The sequence below is a fragment of the Corvus cornix genome, chromosome 2 (assembly GCF_000738735.6).
Source record: "Corvus cornix cornix isolate S_Up_H32 chromosome 2, ASM73873v5, whole genome shotgun sequence".
Classification (NCBI taxonomy): Eukaryota; Metazoa; Chordata; class Aves; order Passeriformes; family Corvidae; genus Corvus; species Corvus cornix.
In genome coordinates, this window is record NC_046333.1 from 2,029,378 (window position 1) to 2,048,086 (window position 18,709).

The 18,709-nt window shown below is 48.1% G+C and overlaps 1 protein-coding gene across 1 annotated transcript in view; it reads left to right on the forward strand.

The window, feature by feature from the left end:
- The window catches only part of WNT3A (Wnt family member 3A), a 91,386-nt gene extending 72,890 nt beyond the window's left edge, over positions 1 to 18,496 (forward strand). The window contains exons 3-4 of the mRNA XM_039549704.1: positions 7,216 to 7,481; positions 10,218 to 18,496. Of these exons, the coding sequence (XP_039405638.1) occupies positions 7,216 to 7,481; positions 10,218 to 10,697 (746 nt within the window). The 3' untranslated portion in view covers positions 10,698 to 18,496. The remainder of the gene's footprint in view (positions 1 to 7,215; positions 7,482 to 10,217) is intronic.
- Positions 18,497 to 18,709: the final 213 nt, after the last annotated feature.

Sequence of the window (18,709 nt, forward strand, 5' to 3'; positions counted from 1 at the left end):
AGCAGCCGTGACACCCCTGTGATCCTCCTCCTCCTCCTCCCCTGCGATGGGAACGACGCTTGTTCCCCTCCAGCACTTGGGCACTGTCTGTGCAGCGTGGATGGATCTGTCAGCCAGTGTGTGCCAAGGAGTTCCCTGTTCTCTGCCTTCCCCTGGTGCTGGGCCAAAATTTAATAGTTCTTATTGGCAAATGATTTCCTGCTTGGTGATCATTCAAAAAGAAAAAACGGCTTTTAACTTCCCTCCCCCCCGCCTTCACTCCTTTCCCTGGGGAGAAATATGTCCTGTGAAAATGGGAACCTGCATTTCTTCCAATGGTTTAGGTTGGAAAAGACCTTTAAAGTTCATCTAGTCCAAGTCTCCTGCAGTGAGCAGGGACACCTTCCAATAGATCAGGTTGCTCAAAGCCCCACCTAATTTCACCTTGGCTGTTTCCAGGGATGGGGCATCCACCACCTCTTTGGACAACCCGTTCCAGTGCTTCACCACCCTAATCATAAAAATTTCTTCCTTAATCCTTCCTTGATCCACATCATTTTAGTTTAAAACCATTACCCCTATTTTAGCTCAACAGGCCCTACTGAGAAGTCTGTCCCCAGCTCTCTTCTCAGCCCCCAAAGAGCATCGTACAGTGGAGGACATCATCCCCGTATCTTGAGCTCTCAGTTTTTTGGCTTTCAGGGATCTGCTGCTGAGCAAGTTTAGCAGAGCCCAGCTGGGCTGAGGGACTGGAGTATCCCCTGCTGGAATCTGGGACAGTCTGGGCTGCCCTGCTCCTCATGCACGTGGATCTCAGGGCCAGCAGGCAATGCCATTTGTGTTGGTATAAGCCCTCCATGTGCTTTTGCGAATCCTGGGAGCTCTGACTCACCAGTCCCGCTGGATTTCCCTCCTGCTGTTCAGAAAGCAGCCGTGCCTGCAAGGCTGCCAGAGCCTAAAGAAACTCCTTCTCCCAAGGGCCACCAGCTACTTAACAACCGAGCAGGCTCTTTTGGTATTAATCTTTCCTGGGATTCTTCTTTTCACTGCAAAGTGGTGCAGTGTGAGCTTTCATTCAAGCCCTTCTGGTTTATCTTCAGGGAACTGTTCATGGGTGACTCTCCCCACGAGGGAATGGCACAGCTCTGCTCCCACATCCGGGGAAGGTGTCTCCCTTGATGGATTCAAGGAGGAAAGCACAGTGTGCTGAGAGCACCTCGTTCGAAGGCTGGGCTTCCAAAATTCTTCACGAATTCCTCAGCACCTTTCTCCTTTGGACAACCCCTTCCAATCCCCATGATGCCAAATGTGCAGGAAGGACCACAGGAACCAGGGAAAATTGAGCCAGTGTAAAAGGCTGGGTTGTGCTGCTCCAAACACCAGAAACACCGAGTTGTTCCCAGTTTTATTTTCAGTTTTTCAGTTCTTGGGTCTTATTTAGTTTATTTGGTCAGGTTTTTCCCTTTTAATCCAGAGTCAGTGTAGTGTCAACTGTTGTGCAAATCCTAACTGACAGCTGTGGGTTTGTATCCCCTCGAGCCAAGGAGGGAATTGAAACCCTTTCTCACACTCCCTCATGTGCTTAGGGAGTCTGCCCTACCAGAAAAATGTTGGAAAGCCTTTGCACCTTCCACCCCTTAAAGGTGGGTGTCTCAAGCAGCTGGAGCAAGAAGTGCCTTTCTGTAGACTTTTAGCTTTGAAAAACGAAGCTCAGAGAAGCCAGCACAACTCCTCCCCACAGTCCTCCTAAACAGATATTCCATTTCCTCTGTTCCACTCCGTTTTTTGCTAAGTGCCTCTCCCAAGAGCACTCCAGAAGTCCGTGGTGTCAGAAATTCAGAGCTCACAGCCACACCATGCCAATGTCTTTCCAGTCGTGGAGCAGGGAGCAGGATCCTCTCCTCACGAATGGACGTGGCTGGGAATTCTTTCCTCCATTGTCTGGGACAATTCTATTCTTTTCCATGTTGTTTATACATTATCCAGCCCCAAAAAGGCACTAAGTCAGTGCTTCACTCCAAGGACTCTGTTCCAAAAAGGAAAGATTTAAGGTGTCAGAAATGGGGACAACAGGGCTCAGTGTCATGGTATAGATGTGGTAAAAAGGGATTTTCAGAGCAAAATAAACCATTCTGTTCATCCTACTGCATCAGCACAGTCCATTTTGCCACGTATCTGGGATATCTACCTGACTTGGGGTTAATCATTTCGTCATTCAGGGAAAAGATTCAGGAAAAATAAGTCACTGTCTGGGCAGAAGAACACAGGAGAGCAGGTTTCTTGCATTGGACAGCTGAGATATTTGTGCAGTTATTCATTTGCCTGCCTCATCCCACAGTCTGAGAACCCTCTGCTCGGCCCCAACTCCTGCCTACAGTTCTGAAGACATCACTGAATTTAGCATTGCAGACTCCTGAGGAGATAAGCAGGATTGTCCTCAGGTGTACAGATAAGGAAGCAGAAGCACAGAATGACTAAGGGATTTGCCCAAAGTCACTTAAAAAAGCCCTGTCACAGCAGGAAAGCAAATCTTAGGTCATGTCATCCTCAGGCCTCTGGATTATCAAAATTAAACTACTCAGCCAAGCGTTTTTGCATCTCAAGATGGGTTTGGTGCTGGGACGAGTGGTCAGAGAGGTCCTGCACAGGATATTCAGGGGACATTCAGTTTCTCAGATTTCAGTCTGGGCTTTTAGGAACACTTTCCAGAAGGGATCAGTGACTTGGAGACCTCTGCTTTAGGAGACACCCCTAAAGGCCCTCTGTGAGTCTCAGCACTTTTTCACTGATACTCAATCCCTCCAGAATGGCGAGGAAATTCTGGGGAAGCACCAGACATCCCACACTCTGGGCCCTGCAGGGAAACTCAGGAGCAGGCAGGAATTAAGCGAGCTGAAGGCAGAGAGAGCTTCGGTGACCTTGTGCTGCACTGAAAAGAAGGTGATTAAAACGCTCTGAAGTCAACATCCCCGTGAGATATTAATCCCTGCTAGCCTCCTCCTGCCAGATGACTTTCCAGAAGCTCTCTTCAAGCCCCAACGAGCTGCTGTCTCCTGCTACCAGAACCACCCAGAGAGGAATGAGGCGACCTGACAAATACACGGCACTTTCCTGCTATCTTCGCTAAATCTCTTGCATTTTTATATGGCACCTTAATAACCCCTCATTTCCATTACAAGTGCATGCTTTCCTTCTGCTTATCTCTGTCTCCATACACTCCTTCTCCATTCCTGCAGCCACACCGCCTCCGGCTACGACCCGGGGAGCTCTCCCGAGCTCGGCAGGGTCAGCTCTGCTTAGCGATGGCAGGACAGTCCCATGGCTTGGGAGGTGGCAGGACGTGACTCACACGGTGGCACCGCTCCATCTGCGTCAATATTGAACCCGGTGCCTTAAGTTAGGGGTAGGAGATGTAAACCCAGTGCCCTAATTCCGTGGAGTCATTAAGAGAGCGGCTGCGACTTTCTCAAGAGACAAACTCCTCACCTCAGTGCCCCGGGGCCAGATCTCAGCTCCTTTGCCCTGCCTGCCTGCATTCCCCAGGTAGTTACGATCAGATACAACGCGATTTGCTTCCTGTTGTGTGCTCTTAAGTGGTGGCTGCATTTCAAAAGCAGGGGAGTGATTACGTCCTATCCAGGCTGTAAAAGGCACTGAGCGCTTTCTGGGAAGAGTTCAGTGTAATTGGTGCTTCTTAAGGATAATCCCATCAATTCCCTCCTGGCTTTCAACAAGGACTAAAAACGGTGCAGAGTTTAGGTGATGGACCTGAGATTTAGGGTTTGGTGTCTACAGCCAAAACTGTCTGCCCGGAACTGCTTGTTCAGCTGTGCCCAAGTCCTGGCAAATGCAGGAATTCTCCAGGCTGTGCTGCCTGAAGCTCCCTGGGGTTTGGTGAGCTCTGCACCAGGACAGAATCATCGGATCATAGAATTCTTAAGGTTGGAAAAGACCGACAAGGTCATTGAGCCCAAGCATGAACCCAGCACTGCCACGTCCGCTGGTCTCCCGTGTTCCCAAGTGCCATATCTTTTTAAATCCCTCCAGGTGATGCCACCACTGCCCTGGGCAGCTGTGCCAGGGCCTGACAACCCTTTCAGTGTGAAGAAATTTTCCCTAATATCCAACCCAAATATCCAAATTTCCCTAATATCCCAGCCTGAGGCCATTCCCTCTCCTCCTGTCCCTGTTCCCTGGCAGCAGAGCCCGACCCCCCCCCGGCTGCCCCCTCCTGTCAGGGACTTGTGCAGAGCCACAAGGTTCCCCCTGAGCCTCCTTTGCTCCAGGCTCAGCCCCTTTCCCAGCTCCATTCCCTTCCCTGGACACGCTCCAGCCTCTCAATGTCCTTCTTGTAGCGAGGGGAATGCACAAAGAAACACCTCTGTGCTGAGCCGATGTTCCTGCTGAATCCAAGCTGGGATCCACAAACTGTGGACTCCCAAGCCAAGACCACCTCTCTCATACCCACACAGGAGAAGTTTTTCTGCACAGACACCACGGCTTTCTTTTTGGTTCAAGCTTGGCAAGGCACAGGAGGTTTGCAAACATCAGTTCAGCACCTGCAACACCTTCCCAAGAAGCCAAAGGCCTGGATCCGATCTCTCCTGAGCAGAGCAAAGGGTGATGCTGACCTAACCGAGGAACGTGCTTTATAGTCAGAGAAAAGCTCACATCCTTGTCTCTGAATTGGAGATACCTGGATTTGATGGATGGACTGCCTGGTGGATCAGGGGTTAGCTGCGTGGTGCCGCTCTAGGAGATGCGGTGGTGTTCCTTAGGGGTTGGTGTTGGGACTGGCACTGTTGGTTGGTGACGTGGGCAGTGGGATCCAGGGCACCCTCAGGAAGTTTGCTGGTGACGCCAGGCTGAGTGGTGCAGTCACACGCTGGAGGGAAGAGATGGATCCAGAGGGAGCTGGGCAGGCTGGAGATGTGGGTCTGTGCAAACCTCATGAAGCCCAACAAGGCCAAGCACAAGGTCCTGCACAGGGGTCAGGCTAATCCCAATCCCCAACACAGGCTGGGGGAAGCATGGGGTGAAAGCAGAAAGATTTGGGGACATTGGAGCTACATTATCTTTAAGGACCTTCCAATCCAACCATTCTATGATTTTATGAAAATGTTGCAGGATTAGCTGGGCCACACTGGGAGGATGTGGGAGCTGTGTCAGCTTTTCTCTGGCCGGACACAGCACCTTCCACCTCCCTACCAGATTAGAATGGCACTCACCCCACCACCTCATCTCGCTTTTGTGAGAAGCCTTCTATTTTTCAGAGGCCCCAGGGCTGGTCAGAAATGTCCTTGTGGAGCTCATACAAAGCTCTCCACCCCTAAAATTTGGTTTCTGGATCCCGCTTGGACTTAGGCAAGCGCAAGATGCAAAGTCCCCAGTCCTGTTAGAACGGGACTGTGAAAGCTGAGCTCTCCCAGTCAAGAACTGCATGGTCATCATTTGCAGGACGCTGGGATCCTCCAGGCTGGACAGATGCTGAACAAGGGTTTTTCAAAATCACACTGGGGACCTGAGGGTTCCTGCATTTTCCTTTTTCTTTTTTTTTCTGGGTTGTAGCCCTCGGTGACTTACTAACCTCCCCAAGTGCCCTGACAAACATGTTCCAGGACATTGCTCATCCCTTCAGCTTGTAAGTTCATGCACATTACTGGATTTGCATATTGTTGTATTTGGTAGCCTTCCCAAAGCAAAGCCTGAGTTCTTGCTTAAGCCTTGAATCCAGCCGGGACTGCTCCGCAGTTTTGATTGCTCCCCGAAAACATGTTGACTTTTTGGCTTGGTGCATTAAACTCTCTTCACATTAGTAAAGCCTGGAAGCATCTAGAAGGCAAAGATTAAGCCAAAATGCCTAGGGAAAGCTCTGATCAGCAAAATACGGTCCAGGGAGGGTTTGAGTGGTTTTTGAGTAGTCAGCTGATACAAAGCTTGGTAGAAGTTGGTGAAGTTGCAAGTAACTTAAAATGTGACCTTGTGCCTTTATGGATCCATTCATATTTCAATGTCCCAGTGGAATCATCTGAAAAGTGTCAGAAACAACACAATGTCAAGGATAACTGGTCTGTAAGCACAAGGGGAATGGGGAGCAGTACAAGAGGTTAAGGGAGGCCAGTGATCAGAATTATGGTGTCTGCTTAGAATTGCCTCAAGGGTTTGAGAACAGCCCTGTTCACAGTAGAAATCCCATTTTACTGCAGCCAAAAAGCAGTGGTGCTTTCTGAGATGTGGGGTTGAACTGCAGGATCATTTCCTGTGAGTGAAGAAACCAAAAGTGCGAGGGAGAAGGGAAGTAAAAACTGATATCTTGGGGTATTCCCCGCTTGCAAAGCAGTTTGAAAAGTTTGGTTTTCATTTTGGCACAGTGTGGAAAAAGCACTGGCATCTGGGAAAGCCTTGCCTGCTCCCCTTTCCTGCCCAGCTCTTCCTGGGATGGAGAGCTGTGATGGAAGTTCTCCACAAAGACTAAAACTCCTCAGTCCTTAACATCTTTAGCTGATCCCACTCTCCAGCCTGAGGCAATGGGCAGAAAAGGAAAGCTCATTTTCCAGTCCCTAATTAGGCAAGTAAGGAAAACTTGGGGCAGGTGCAAGGTGCACCTTGGACACTGTCACTGAGTGAGAGGCACAGCCTCGGGGAAAAAAGGGATGGAGGGTGGGGACAGTGTTTGGTTTACATCCTGAGGGTTGAGGATGTGACCATCCTGGCATTTTCCTGCCTTCCAGCCACCAGCACCTCTCCCAGTCAAAGAAGAGGAACTTTACCTGGTGCTGGTCCCACCACTAAGAGTGAGGCTGTCGTTCGGTGTAGATGTGCATTTTCCATTTTTTGGCAACATCCCCAAATTCTGTGTGTCTGAAGCGAAGCCCACGGCTCAGGGTCTGGCTGTGAGGTGCATTGACTGCACAGCACCATATAGATATTCCACGTGGCCCCTGAAATTCAGGTTTGCACAGCTTTCTGTGGTGCCATGGCCCTGTCCAAAGACCTGAGGATGACCCCAGTCAGAACTTCTTGGCTGACCTCAGTGGCCTTGAATCAAGCCTGGTCCTGTCTGCACAGGAGCGCGTTTCCTAGCAGAAGAAAACATCTTTGGAGTAAGTCCAAGCCAGACCACAGGGAAGAGGAGGATTTCCTGGCCTTCTGCCATGCCCTCCAGAGAAGATGGCCACAGGACGGATCAAACCCATCCTTCACTGGCCCTTATTCACTGACTTCTCTCTTTCGCAGCCACCAGGGAGTCCGCCTTTGTCCACGCCATCGCCTCTGCCGGGGTGGCTTTCGCCGTGACCAGATCCTGCGCCGAGGGCTCGGCCACCATCTGCGGGTGTGACACGCGCCACAAGGGCTCTCCTGGGGAGGGCTGGAAGTGGGGAGGCTGCAGTGAGGACGTGGAGTTTGGGAGCATGGTGTCCCGGGAATTCGCGGATGCCCGGGAGAACAGGCCCGACGCTCGCTCAGCCATGAACAGGCACAACAACGAAGCTGGAAGGACCGTAAGGACATTGAAGTTTTACCTTTCCTATTGTTATTTTCTAACCCGACATAATGAATGGTGGGAGGGAATTAAGGGGACTAAAAGGATCGAAATCTGGGCAGATTTACGTCGCAAAATGGTAATACCTGTCCTATGATAGTTCTAGATCGATGTGCCTGATCTATGAAAGCTCCACATAAATTCACCCGCGCAGCTGTAAATGTCTGCCTTGGAGTCAGTGGTCCAGAGCTGTTCTGTAGAGAATGGAGCAAGGCAGGCTTAGGATGGGATTTCATCTTGTTTTATAAAGATGTCTACCTCCAGAAGTTGTGGACACCTCATTCCTAGAAGTGTTCAAGGCCAGGTTGGATGGGGCTTGGAGCAACCTGGTCTAGTGAAAGGTGTCCCTGCTCATGCCAGGGTGGTTGGAACTGAATGATTTTTAAGGTCCCTTCCAACCCAAATCATTCTGTGATTCCACGTTTAGAGTTACTAACTCAGTTAATAATGTCCTAATTGTGCCTGTTCCCTTCCATTGGCTGTGGGGCACCTGAAGTTTGGGTGCAATTCCCCTTCTTTGCAGCCTTGAGGGAGGAAGAGAGCAGGAGACCTTTTCCCACAACCCATCTTCCCAACCCTGTTCAATTTCCCAGGAAATTAGAGACAATATGACTCTGGTACCTCCTGATTAAACTTGGACCATGCCCTAAAGCTGTTTTCACTTCAAACAATCCTGGAACAAAATCTATTGGGTAAAAGAAAGCACAAAATCTGCCTTATACACAATGAATCATTTCCCTGGGTGGAATAATCCCAAAAGGGGGATATTCCTTTTTTTTTTTTTTCATCTCAAGAATAGCCCGTAAGTGCCAGAAGAGTCTGATTTGTGGGAAACAATTTGTGGAACTAAACCACAAAGCCCTTTCTAACAGAGGTTATGCCACAGCTTCTCTGAGATAACAGAGAGCAGATTAATGTGGTCTTGTCCCCTCAGCAGAAGGTCTTGCACATATCCAGGGGGACCTTTGTGCAGAGAGCTGTAGCAAAGCCACCACAGTGGCTGGGACACCTGTCCTCAGGCAGGCTGGGGCTTCTTGAGAGCTCCTCAAGTGGATTCTATGAATCCCTGGTGGAGTTATCCCACCTCGCACCACAGCAGAGCTGTTGGAATACAACTTTTGAAAGGGAAATACCACCAGAAACCAAAATTATCTGCAATGGAGATGACCACAAGTGATGATGTGGGTTCCTCCAGCTCTGACCTAAATTATCCCAGGTACCCCCAGGGATGGGGCCATGCTGGTGGCAGTTACTGGGATGCGTAGTGGGACAAAGAGGGCTGTGGAGAATCTGTAGAGAGTGGAAAGGAGGGATTTTCTTTAAAGTGAGAATTTGCTCTGAAGTGAGAATCCTTGGAAAAAAATGAACAAACATCCCTGTGATCACAGGCCCGCAGAGGTCTTTTTACTCTAAGTCTTGTGTCTTGGTGCTGGGTTATTTTAGGATATTTTACAGGTGTCAGAGATTAGAAAGCAGATGTCACACCATGGCCTGAAATCCCACTGTTTTAGAAAGCACTGGTGTTTTCCATTCTCACCATGCCAGCACCCATGGGGCGGCTCTTCCAGGTCTCCATACTTGAATGTTCCCAGCTAGACCTGAGCCATGGGCAGTGTTTCCTATTAGTTCCCATAGGAACTCCAACCCTACCACTCCGCCAGGAGTTTTGATTAAGTTCAGCGTGATTATAGGAACCAAACCTTTTGTGGTTCTCTCTCATGGCTAATTGCAACCTGCTTTGCGGCGGGTGATACTCTGTAAATAACACAGGAAAGCACCTGGTGAACACCAAGGTGCTGATTCATGGCAAATCTCTTGGACTCAGGCTGGTACTCGCCTATTCACGTACCCAGAAATTTGCTGATCACTCTGAAAATGCAGATTATCAAGCCGGTTGCATAAGGTTGTCTCCCACCTCAGAGTACTGGAGGGCAACACCTCTGGAAATATTTAAGCCCATTTTATAAGAGGTAAAAACAGGTAGCAAACTTCTGGGATCAATAATCACCCTCCTGTTTATCCTAGGAAAGTGTTTTGTGTCGAAGCCTGAGCATTTCAAATCAAAAGTTGGGCTCTTTGGTTTTTTTCGTTTGAAATGATTTTAGAAAAATCATAACCCTGGCTTAAAAATAGAAATAAATTCCTTTTCAGTTTCTGAAAGTAGCCACAGCAAGGCTTGAACCTTGTTTGCTTAAGTAAACACGAAACATACGTAAAGGATGGAGTTCTGTTCTAGACAGTTAAGACATTTCATATTCCTTTAATTTCCACTGGAAAAGCTGCATATTTCATTTGTGAAGGCATTGTTTGAGTAGCTTTGTGTGTTCTTGGCTTCTCTGCCCAGATGTGATTGAATTGTGATCCTGGGTGACAGCACTGTAGTATTTCCACATGAAGACGGAAGTTAATATGATCCAAAATCTCCTTGGTGAAAGTTTTTGGTAGATCTTTAAATCTGAGTTGGGAATCAGAACCAGTCACTGAAAACTGTAAAGTACAGAAGTTTTATCTTAGACCCAGCAGTGAGCAGGGCATTGACTGGGGGGTGAGACAACTTTTGTTCTCAAGAGTGTAAATATATCTATGAAAACATTCATAATTCTTTGGAAAATCACGGCTAAGTAGCAGAATGTCGTAAGTGTTTTAATTACAGGTTAATGTGTTCCTTCTCCTTTGCCTTCCTTCTCTTTTGCAGTCTATCATTGAGCTCATGCACCTCAAGTGCAAGTGCCACGGGCTCTCGGGCAGCTGCGAAGTGAAGACCTGCTGGTGGTCCCAGCCGGACTTCAGGGTCATCGGCGACTACCTCAAGGACAAGTACGACAGCGCATCGGAAATGGTGGTGGAAAAGCACCGGGAATCCCGCGGCTGGGTGGAGACCCTCCGGCCTAAATACAACTTCTTCAAGGCCCCGACTGAGAAGGACCTGGTTTACTACGAGAACTCACCGAACTTTTGTGAGCCCAACCCTGAGACAGGCTCCTTTGGGACCCGCGACAGGATCTGCAACGTCACTTCCCATGGGATTGACGGTTGCGACCTTTTGTGCTGCGGCCGCGGGCACAACACGAGGACTGAGAAACGGAAAGAGAAGTGTCACTGTATCTTCCACTGGTGCTGCTACGTCCGCTGCCAGGAGTGCATACGAGTCTACGATGTCCACACGTGCAAATAAAGCAGGCAAAGCCCTTCCCCGGGCTCCGAGTGGAGAAATGGATTTTGAGCCTACTTCCTCTGAGGTTGCAGACGTGAGAGAAGTCTACTTTTTTGATATTGAAAGAATAAAAACTGGACAAAAAAAAAAATTAAAAAGGCTAAAATTGGTTGGATAGAATAGGTCTAATGACTTCTGGGCTATCCCGAGGTACATCTGGCAGTCACACAAGTTCTGCCCCAACGCCAATGCCTCCAGCAGGAGAGCGGCTTTTTCTTCCAGCCCACAACACTGAGCTGGAAAGAAGAGCATTAGCAAAAGCATGGATTTGCTCTGCTCTCACCCACCTGAAGTGACTCGTGTGATTAAGTGTCCTTTGAAAGACTTGCATCTTCCTAAGTATCTCCTTTTCCCTCAGCCAGGCAGAGGCTGTGCTGGACAGCAGCACTGAGCTTTCTGAGAGATCTCTCTGCAAACCCAAATGGCCAGACTGTGTAATATAAGCAATAGCAGCAAAAGAAATAAAGGCAGATAAATTAATGATTTTTTTTTTTAATAAAGAGCATGACTATTTCTTTGCTTTTGCCTTGGAACCAGAGAAGTCTACAAATATCTAATAGAGCTGGAGTATGAGCAAGCTCTTGGTGTGAACTTTTTAGCATAGTAGCTTCTGCCAGATTTCACATAGGATTCCATGACATCTCTAGAAAGGGAAGGAGGGAGAAGAAGAGGGAGAGAAAGAAAGAAAACTGCAAATGCCCTGTTGGCACACAGGTGATGTGCACGGTGCGGAAAAGTTCAGTGTCTTGTGTGTGAAGTGAAGAGGACTCAGTGTGTGCATTGAGAAGGAGACAGTCCCACAAATGGGAATGCTGCTCCAGTTCTCCAGCCCCAGGGCATGGCTCAGCCAGTGAGTGTTCCTTGGAAACATGCGGTGCAGTGAGTCTCCTGGGGCTGGACACTCGCTCCTGAGCACAGGACATCCATCTCCTCAGCATCCCAGGAAAAGGATGGAATGGGAAAGTGTTCACTCTTCCCACCTCGTTGGAGAATTCCCTCACCAACAGTGGAAAGTGCACTTAGTCCATCCACTCTCTGCACCTCCTGCAGGCTTCCTGGGCACCTGGCAACAGCCTGAGCCCACAGGTCTGTCGGGAACATGGATCTGAAGGACTCGTTGTCACCCATTAGTTTACATGAGGGTGAACCAACACACCATCACCACCACACCCCACAAGCTGGACCAGTCTCAGACTCAAGCCAAACTTGGTTTCCACACCTAATTCCTACAGCCATTCCCACCTGTAAAAGTGGCACAGATTAAAATGGACGAAACCCAGAGTCTGAACCAGCCCAGAGTTTGGGTAAGTTTGGACACAGAGCCAAATCTCAGCTTTGCAGTTCTGGCCCATCTCTGCTGCTCACCCCTGACTCCCCGTCTTTGCATGTTGCTCTGCTTCCAATTCCAGTTTACACGGTTTACAGAAACAGGTCTCACCTCCTCCATGGGCATCAGGACTTCCTTCAGGGTATCAGGCATGGACTCAGCCCATCACCTTGGTATTTACAGCCCTGTAGCCCTGCTTGAGTTATTCCCGGTCAACACTGGGATAAATGAGGGGTGAACCAAGCATGGAGTCGCAGCCTGGTTTAGCCTCAGATGCACTTGCCCTGTGTCCTCTTTGCCTTACCCCTGCTTTTGGGTTCCTATCCTGGAAAAGGACAATGGATTGGTGTTTATTCTGTCTCTTCAGCACAGGAAGGGAAACAGGGCATGAATTAATTCCCATTTTATGGCAATGTAATCATGGCTGTTGGCTGGCTCACTCCTGGAAATCTGTGCAGAAAAATCAGAGTGCTCCTCTGTGCGTGTCAGCCTTTTCCCAGGAACCAAAGGAGGGAATACGCAGAAGAAGAAGGGAACAAACAGAGCTTAATCCCATCAGAGAGAAAACAGGAGGAAATGATGCCTCCGAGGGCTGACTCTGAGTCACTGCGGCGTCTCCTGGGACTACTCCTAGGCTGGTGCAGTTTATGCATCACCCATTTGTCTCAGGGCTGTGCCCAAGGGCAAGATTTGCTTATTGATGGAGGCACTTCTATCAGTGCTATGCAAAAAGAAATAAAAGCTGCAGTGAAATGAGAACAGAAGAGAGAGAAGGAGAGAGGAGGAGATCAAGAGAAGCAAAGAAAAAGCATGGAGAGAAAACCAATCTGTGATATCTGTCATGTAAGCCCTGCACCCCATCGATGGCCACACACCAACTGGTAGAAGGCAGTAGATCACTGAAAAATTAAATAAAGATCAATTAATGGATGCATGACTGGTTTTCATAATGCAGTCTTGGTGAAAAGGAGACCCTTAGCATGGGAAATAGAGAAGGAAGCCACTGCAGGGGGAGATTGCCCCTATAACCAACATTCAAACACAGCCTGTCAAGACAACAAACTCTGCAGGAAACCACTTATGGGGTGGAAGATGTTGATAAATTGGAGAGGATGGGCTTAGGGAAGATACATCTGGTTTACTTAATACGATGCAGTGCAAGCAGCCACAGTGAGAGATGTTGGACACGTCCTACCAGGAACTTCTGTCAATAAATGGTGACCCAACAGTGAAAATTCATATTGTTGCAGGCCAAGGTCCCTTCAATCCATTGACTTCAGCGGGGTCACACCCACAACTGGTTTTACCCTAAGATTTTTCAGCAAAGTGGTTTCGAACTCCTTCTTTTGTACCACACCACTGAAGAAATGGGTTGAAGGATTTGGCTTCCATGCATGGGAGCTGGAATCTGATCCCAGCCCATCTGCAGCTTGTTCACATCCACCATTTCTGCTTTTGCACCAGAACAAGCCCAGCATCACCAGCAGGTGAAGCTTTTTGGGAGGCAGGGGGAAAAAATATTGAAACTGGGCATTTGCTGAGCAATTGCCTCTAGATGTGAACAAACTTTGATTGCAACAGTGGAATTTATTTCATCTGACCTAAGCTATTTATCTAATTTTCTGCTGGGATCAATGGCAAGAAACAAATCCAGAAGGTGATTCATTATACTTAGGATGGTACCTAAGCTATGTTTGGTTGAGTGCCCTCTGGGTGTATCTCTGACTTCAGCTGCTGAGCTCAGAGTAGATGATGAGTTCTTCCATGGGTCCAGACTGATGATGTGATGTCCACCATGAGTCAAGGAGGTGAAGCTACAACCTGATCATCAGCTGAGATGGGCTGGAAGTTGTGCTCCTTCACTCCAAGCTGGGGTCAGGCTTGAACCAGCTCAGTTGTTGGGGGCTCCCCCTCCATTTAAGGGGTTTTTAACGAAGGCCGTGGGTACTTGTTTGGTTTGTTATGTAATTAATCATCTCTGTGATGATACAATGTAAGGGGTTGAGCAGCTGCTACTAAAGTCAGTGAAAAATGCCTGTGTGAATTCTGTTCATCACCCCAAGTGCACCCGAGGGTTCCAGTCCTGGGTCTGATTCTACCCATCCCTGAGGTGGAAAAGAGGCTGTGAGGGGTCTGGGAGCTGGGCCTGTGTCTGACCCCATGGTTTTGGAGAAGGGGCTTGGGCCATCGCTCACTGCTACACATGAATTTGGGAGGTGTCTGAAAAACTGAGATCCCACCCCCCTGCCTACACCGGGTGTCTCATGTCAGGGCTTCCACCGTTCTGGTGTGAAAAATTGAGCCAATGATGAGTCTGGTGCCATCCCTCCCTACAAGAGATGGTCCAAATACCACCCAGAGCTGCCTTCTGCCTCAGGTTCTCCCCTTCTGTGAAAACCATAGGGCGTTCCTTATAGAAGGGACTTGGGATTTCACTCAATAATACAAATATCCAGTGATATATTAGGTGCCCTACAATATCCTGCTGGGGTCCAGATGTTGTTACAACAGCCTAAGACCCACACAAATCTTAAACCTGGGTAGTCAGAGACTGTTGGGTGTCCAAGATGACCCGAGATGTCTTTGTGTAGGCAGTTGAGTTGGGCTCTTCGCTGGAAATGGTTTTCTGTCAAACCTTCTCCCCCACCTCGGTGTAATGCTCCAGTCTACAGTCAAAAGGAAAACATCATTCATTTCCCACAGATGGGAGCTGGCCAAGTCCACCTCCGTGATCCCTGGTGTCCTTCCCTTCAGTGTCCACTGATGAGGTTTTTCCTCAGGCAGATGGTTTGTACCAGGGGTCTGTCTGGCAGTACCGGGGAGAAGGGAAAAGATGCCACCCAACCAAGTAACACAGATGCAAAAAATAAAAGTAAAAAAGGACCATCATTCCATCCTCTCACATGCTGCTATCCAGCCTTTCCTTTAGCTGAACAAATGGCTCGGACAGGCCCTGTCAGTTCCACATCCAACCTATTAAATACAGTGCAGTTACCTGCAAGGGGTGAATTTGGCCTCATCTCTTTTCTTTCTATGAAAGAAATGGAAAGTTTAGGAGTTTGGTTGTTTGCTGTTTGGTTTTGGTTTGTTTTTTTCTTGGTTTAATTTTAGAGTTTGGGGGCTTCTCTTTCTCAGAGAAAATGAAAATACGGGGAGGGAAGTGCATGACATTTTCTGTTGCTTGACCCCAGTGTTTCTCTCGGCTGAGGGTCATGCCCAGCACTGACAGTCTTCTCCAAAGCATTTTGAAGTCTCTGGAATTGCTTCCACTCCATATAGGAAGCTTTGTGTGCTACTACTAAAGCAGTTGGGATTTAATTTTTGGAGGGGATTGCAGAGACAACCACACCACAAGGTGCAACACGGCACAGAAATCCCTGAGTCAGCACCGACCGCATCAGTCTTAGCACTGTCGTCTTAGCTGAGCACTGCAGGATTTCTGTATTAACAAACCTCGGAAAATAATCTCTTCTGCCTCTCAATCTCAAATATTTTTGGTGTTTTCGGTGCATTCAGATGTGTTGCCACAGAGATGTCCATGGATTATGTTACATTTGTTGTGTGTGTTCATATTCTTATCATGCCCCCATCCTTAAATTCATACACAGGAGAAACACTGTGAGCTTTGGGTTACTTATTTACTTTTTTTTTAGCTTCAAAGATTGGTTTCAGTGCTGAAAATCTGGTGTTTGATGTTGTTGGGGATATTCAGGGTTGCAGCATGAGCGCTCTGCAGGAGCTGGGAGTTGTGAATCCAGTCCTAGGATCTGCACTATGGAAATTACTCCAGACTTCCCTTGATGCTTTAATGAAATCCATTTGGGAAGATGAAAACAGGGCCATGAAAGGCACCAAATCCAACTGCCCTGCAGACTGTGCCTGGTTCATTGGGCTGCCCACAGGGAAACAACTCCTGGCTCTTCCAGAGTCCTGCTCCAAGGCTGAGGCTGCTGGGAAGGGATCATCCTGCTGGCAGTGGCACAGTGAGGGGGATGTTTGCTCGGATCTGTCATTCTGGAACTCCAGCAGCTGTTGGGATGAGAAGCTGTAAGAGAGTGTTGGTTGATGAGAGAGAAGGTGGACTGGGCAGGACAAGATCTCATCTCTTTTTCACACCTATGGTTTCCTATTTTCTACCTCCCTCCAAGCTAAATCTTGGCTGTTTTAGTAGTGACTTCTCGTTATCGGAGTATCTCTTTTTTTAGATTCCCTCTCTCTCACTGGAAGCAGTGGTGGGGTCTGGCTGAATTGTTTTATTCATGGCTTAACCCTTCCATCCTCGTGTTTGCTGCCCTCCCTTGTGTTCTCCAGCAAAGTTCCTGATCTGCAGTTCTTCACCCCCCGGCTCAGGTGTCCATTAACAGCTGTGGGGTGCAGATTGCTCGGTTTGACGGGAAGTGGAGGCTCCTCTGGCCTCCATTTCAAGGAAGGCGTGTTTAGTCCTCATTCTTGCCCCTTCCAGTGTATTCAGGGGCTTGGGCAAGTCGTCTGCTCCCACTTCACTGCAGTTTCCAGAGGGGTCTTTGGTGCATCTCCACCTTGGAGGAGGAGATTTTTCTCAAGCACAAACAAGAGGCCAGGAGTTGATTCCCAGGCAGTGGTACCTACAGTGGGATTTGGAATGCCAAGTGAGATGCTTAAAGGCAGGTATGTACATGTGAGCTAGGTGCTTAAACTCCCATGCAAGCCAAATTATGGGTTCCATTTGCCTAAATGTAGTGTTTAGGGCTGAACTAATTATTGAAATAGGTGTCTAGAGCCATCTGGGATGCTCCAGGGTACCCCACTGGCTCCTAAAAGCTACTCTGGAAGAATGTGGGCTTCCCTTAAATCTCAGGGCATATCTGACAGATCCATGCAGATGCTTCTCCATCAGAGATGGGTGTTTAGATGTCTGACTCCCATGCAGACACAGGCTTGTGGACATCCATGAGTGTGTGTCTTCATCCATGAGCAGGATCCCACTCTAGATTCCAAACTCTCTTTAGATTCTCCAAGATGGAAAACTGTTTGAGGGCTCAATTCTCTTCTCACTTAAACTGACAAAAATCAGGTACAAGTGTCCCAAGGGGAGCAGAAGGTGGGCCTATTTTGTAAAAATAATTATTTGAATCCACTTTATTGCCTGGTTTGTCATGGATTTGACCCCAAGGGAGCATCTCTGCTCTCCCTGTTGAGGAACACGCAAAGGAATTGGACAGGTCCCACCAAGTCAACCACAGGCAAAATCCTGCTCTTAGCTGAACAGCACCCAGATAGAGAAAGCTCCTGAGGTCCAACAGCCACAAGGTCTTTTTCACATGGTTTCCTCCTCTGTCTCTGTAGACCTTTTCTCACACCTGTTCTGCACACCAAGGGAGGTCTTGGACAGCCCTGCATGGACGCTGGGAAAGTGTAAGGAGATGCTTTCCGCATTTCCCTTTCTTTTCCAAGTTTCTTCTTATTATTTATTAGTATTTATTTATTTCTCTGCATTCATTCCACTCCACCAAAAATCCTGAAGGCAGGTCTGCTACAGACTCAGGCTGAGCAAGCAGCTGAGTGTCACCCATGGTTTTGAGGGATGGCACCATCATGTCAGAGCTCCTTCCCAACGCTTGCCACCCACTGCTACCACTTGGAAAGCACAAGAGGCCTGAGTCTTTTCAAGTCAGGCTCCCAAAAACTCCAAAATACTTCTGTACAGATAAAATTCTCCTCGGTCTGTGGTGTAGTCCTGGTTGTCCTACTGCCCCTGTCCCCAGCTGACAGCAGCTCAGCCTTCACCTCCTCATCCCAGTGGGGACCCACTCGATCCATCCCTTATGGCATCGCTTTCTGTCACTGCCAGGACCAAACCTGCCTGAACAAGACCTGTTGTAGCTTTGGACTCTCTGACAAGCCCACCAGCAGTGTGGAAGACAAAAAACACAAACCTGTAGCACCCCAGGGGATTCCCCCACGGTACAAAACATGCTTGTCCAGCAGTCAGGGACAAGTATCTTCTTGTGAGTGGGTTTTTTCACCGTTGCTTTCCCTTCCCACAGACTGTCTGCCTGATTACATCGCCTTCTTCAAAGCTCCATCACTGTCTGTAACCCCTGCCCTCACCCCACCCGAGCACCCCTGTGTACAGATTGCATGTATGATACAACCTGAAATTCCAAAGCTATTGTACAAAGTAGAATTGTCACCTTTTTTTTTTCTCTCAGTATTTTGTTAAGTCTGATGATTTTTTTATGATTATTTATTTTATGAATAAATGTATATATTAGTAAGAGTATATATTTGCGGAAATAACTCATCGGGACAGTGTTGTTGCTCTGCTGTTGTGCTTGTGACCTCATTGGCTTTTACCCTATTTTCTACTGACAGCACATTAGCAATGTCTTGTAACTGTTTTTTGTTACCAGTTAAGTTTGATAGATGTGTTAACTTTATAATGAAAATTAAAAAAAAAAAAAAAGCATTAATTTTAACCTGCGTTTGGGTGCTTTTTCCCACTGTTCCATAGTTTTGACTGGATGTTACTTCATATCATGGGTGGAAATTCAGCTGGGGAGAAATAGGAAATAAATATGCCTTCCTCTTGTAGGACAGGAGTTGTGTGCTTTGGAAGAAGAGATGTCACCTGTGTTGTCACCATTTAATCCATACACAGCTTCTG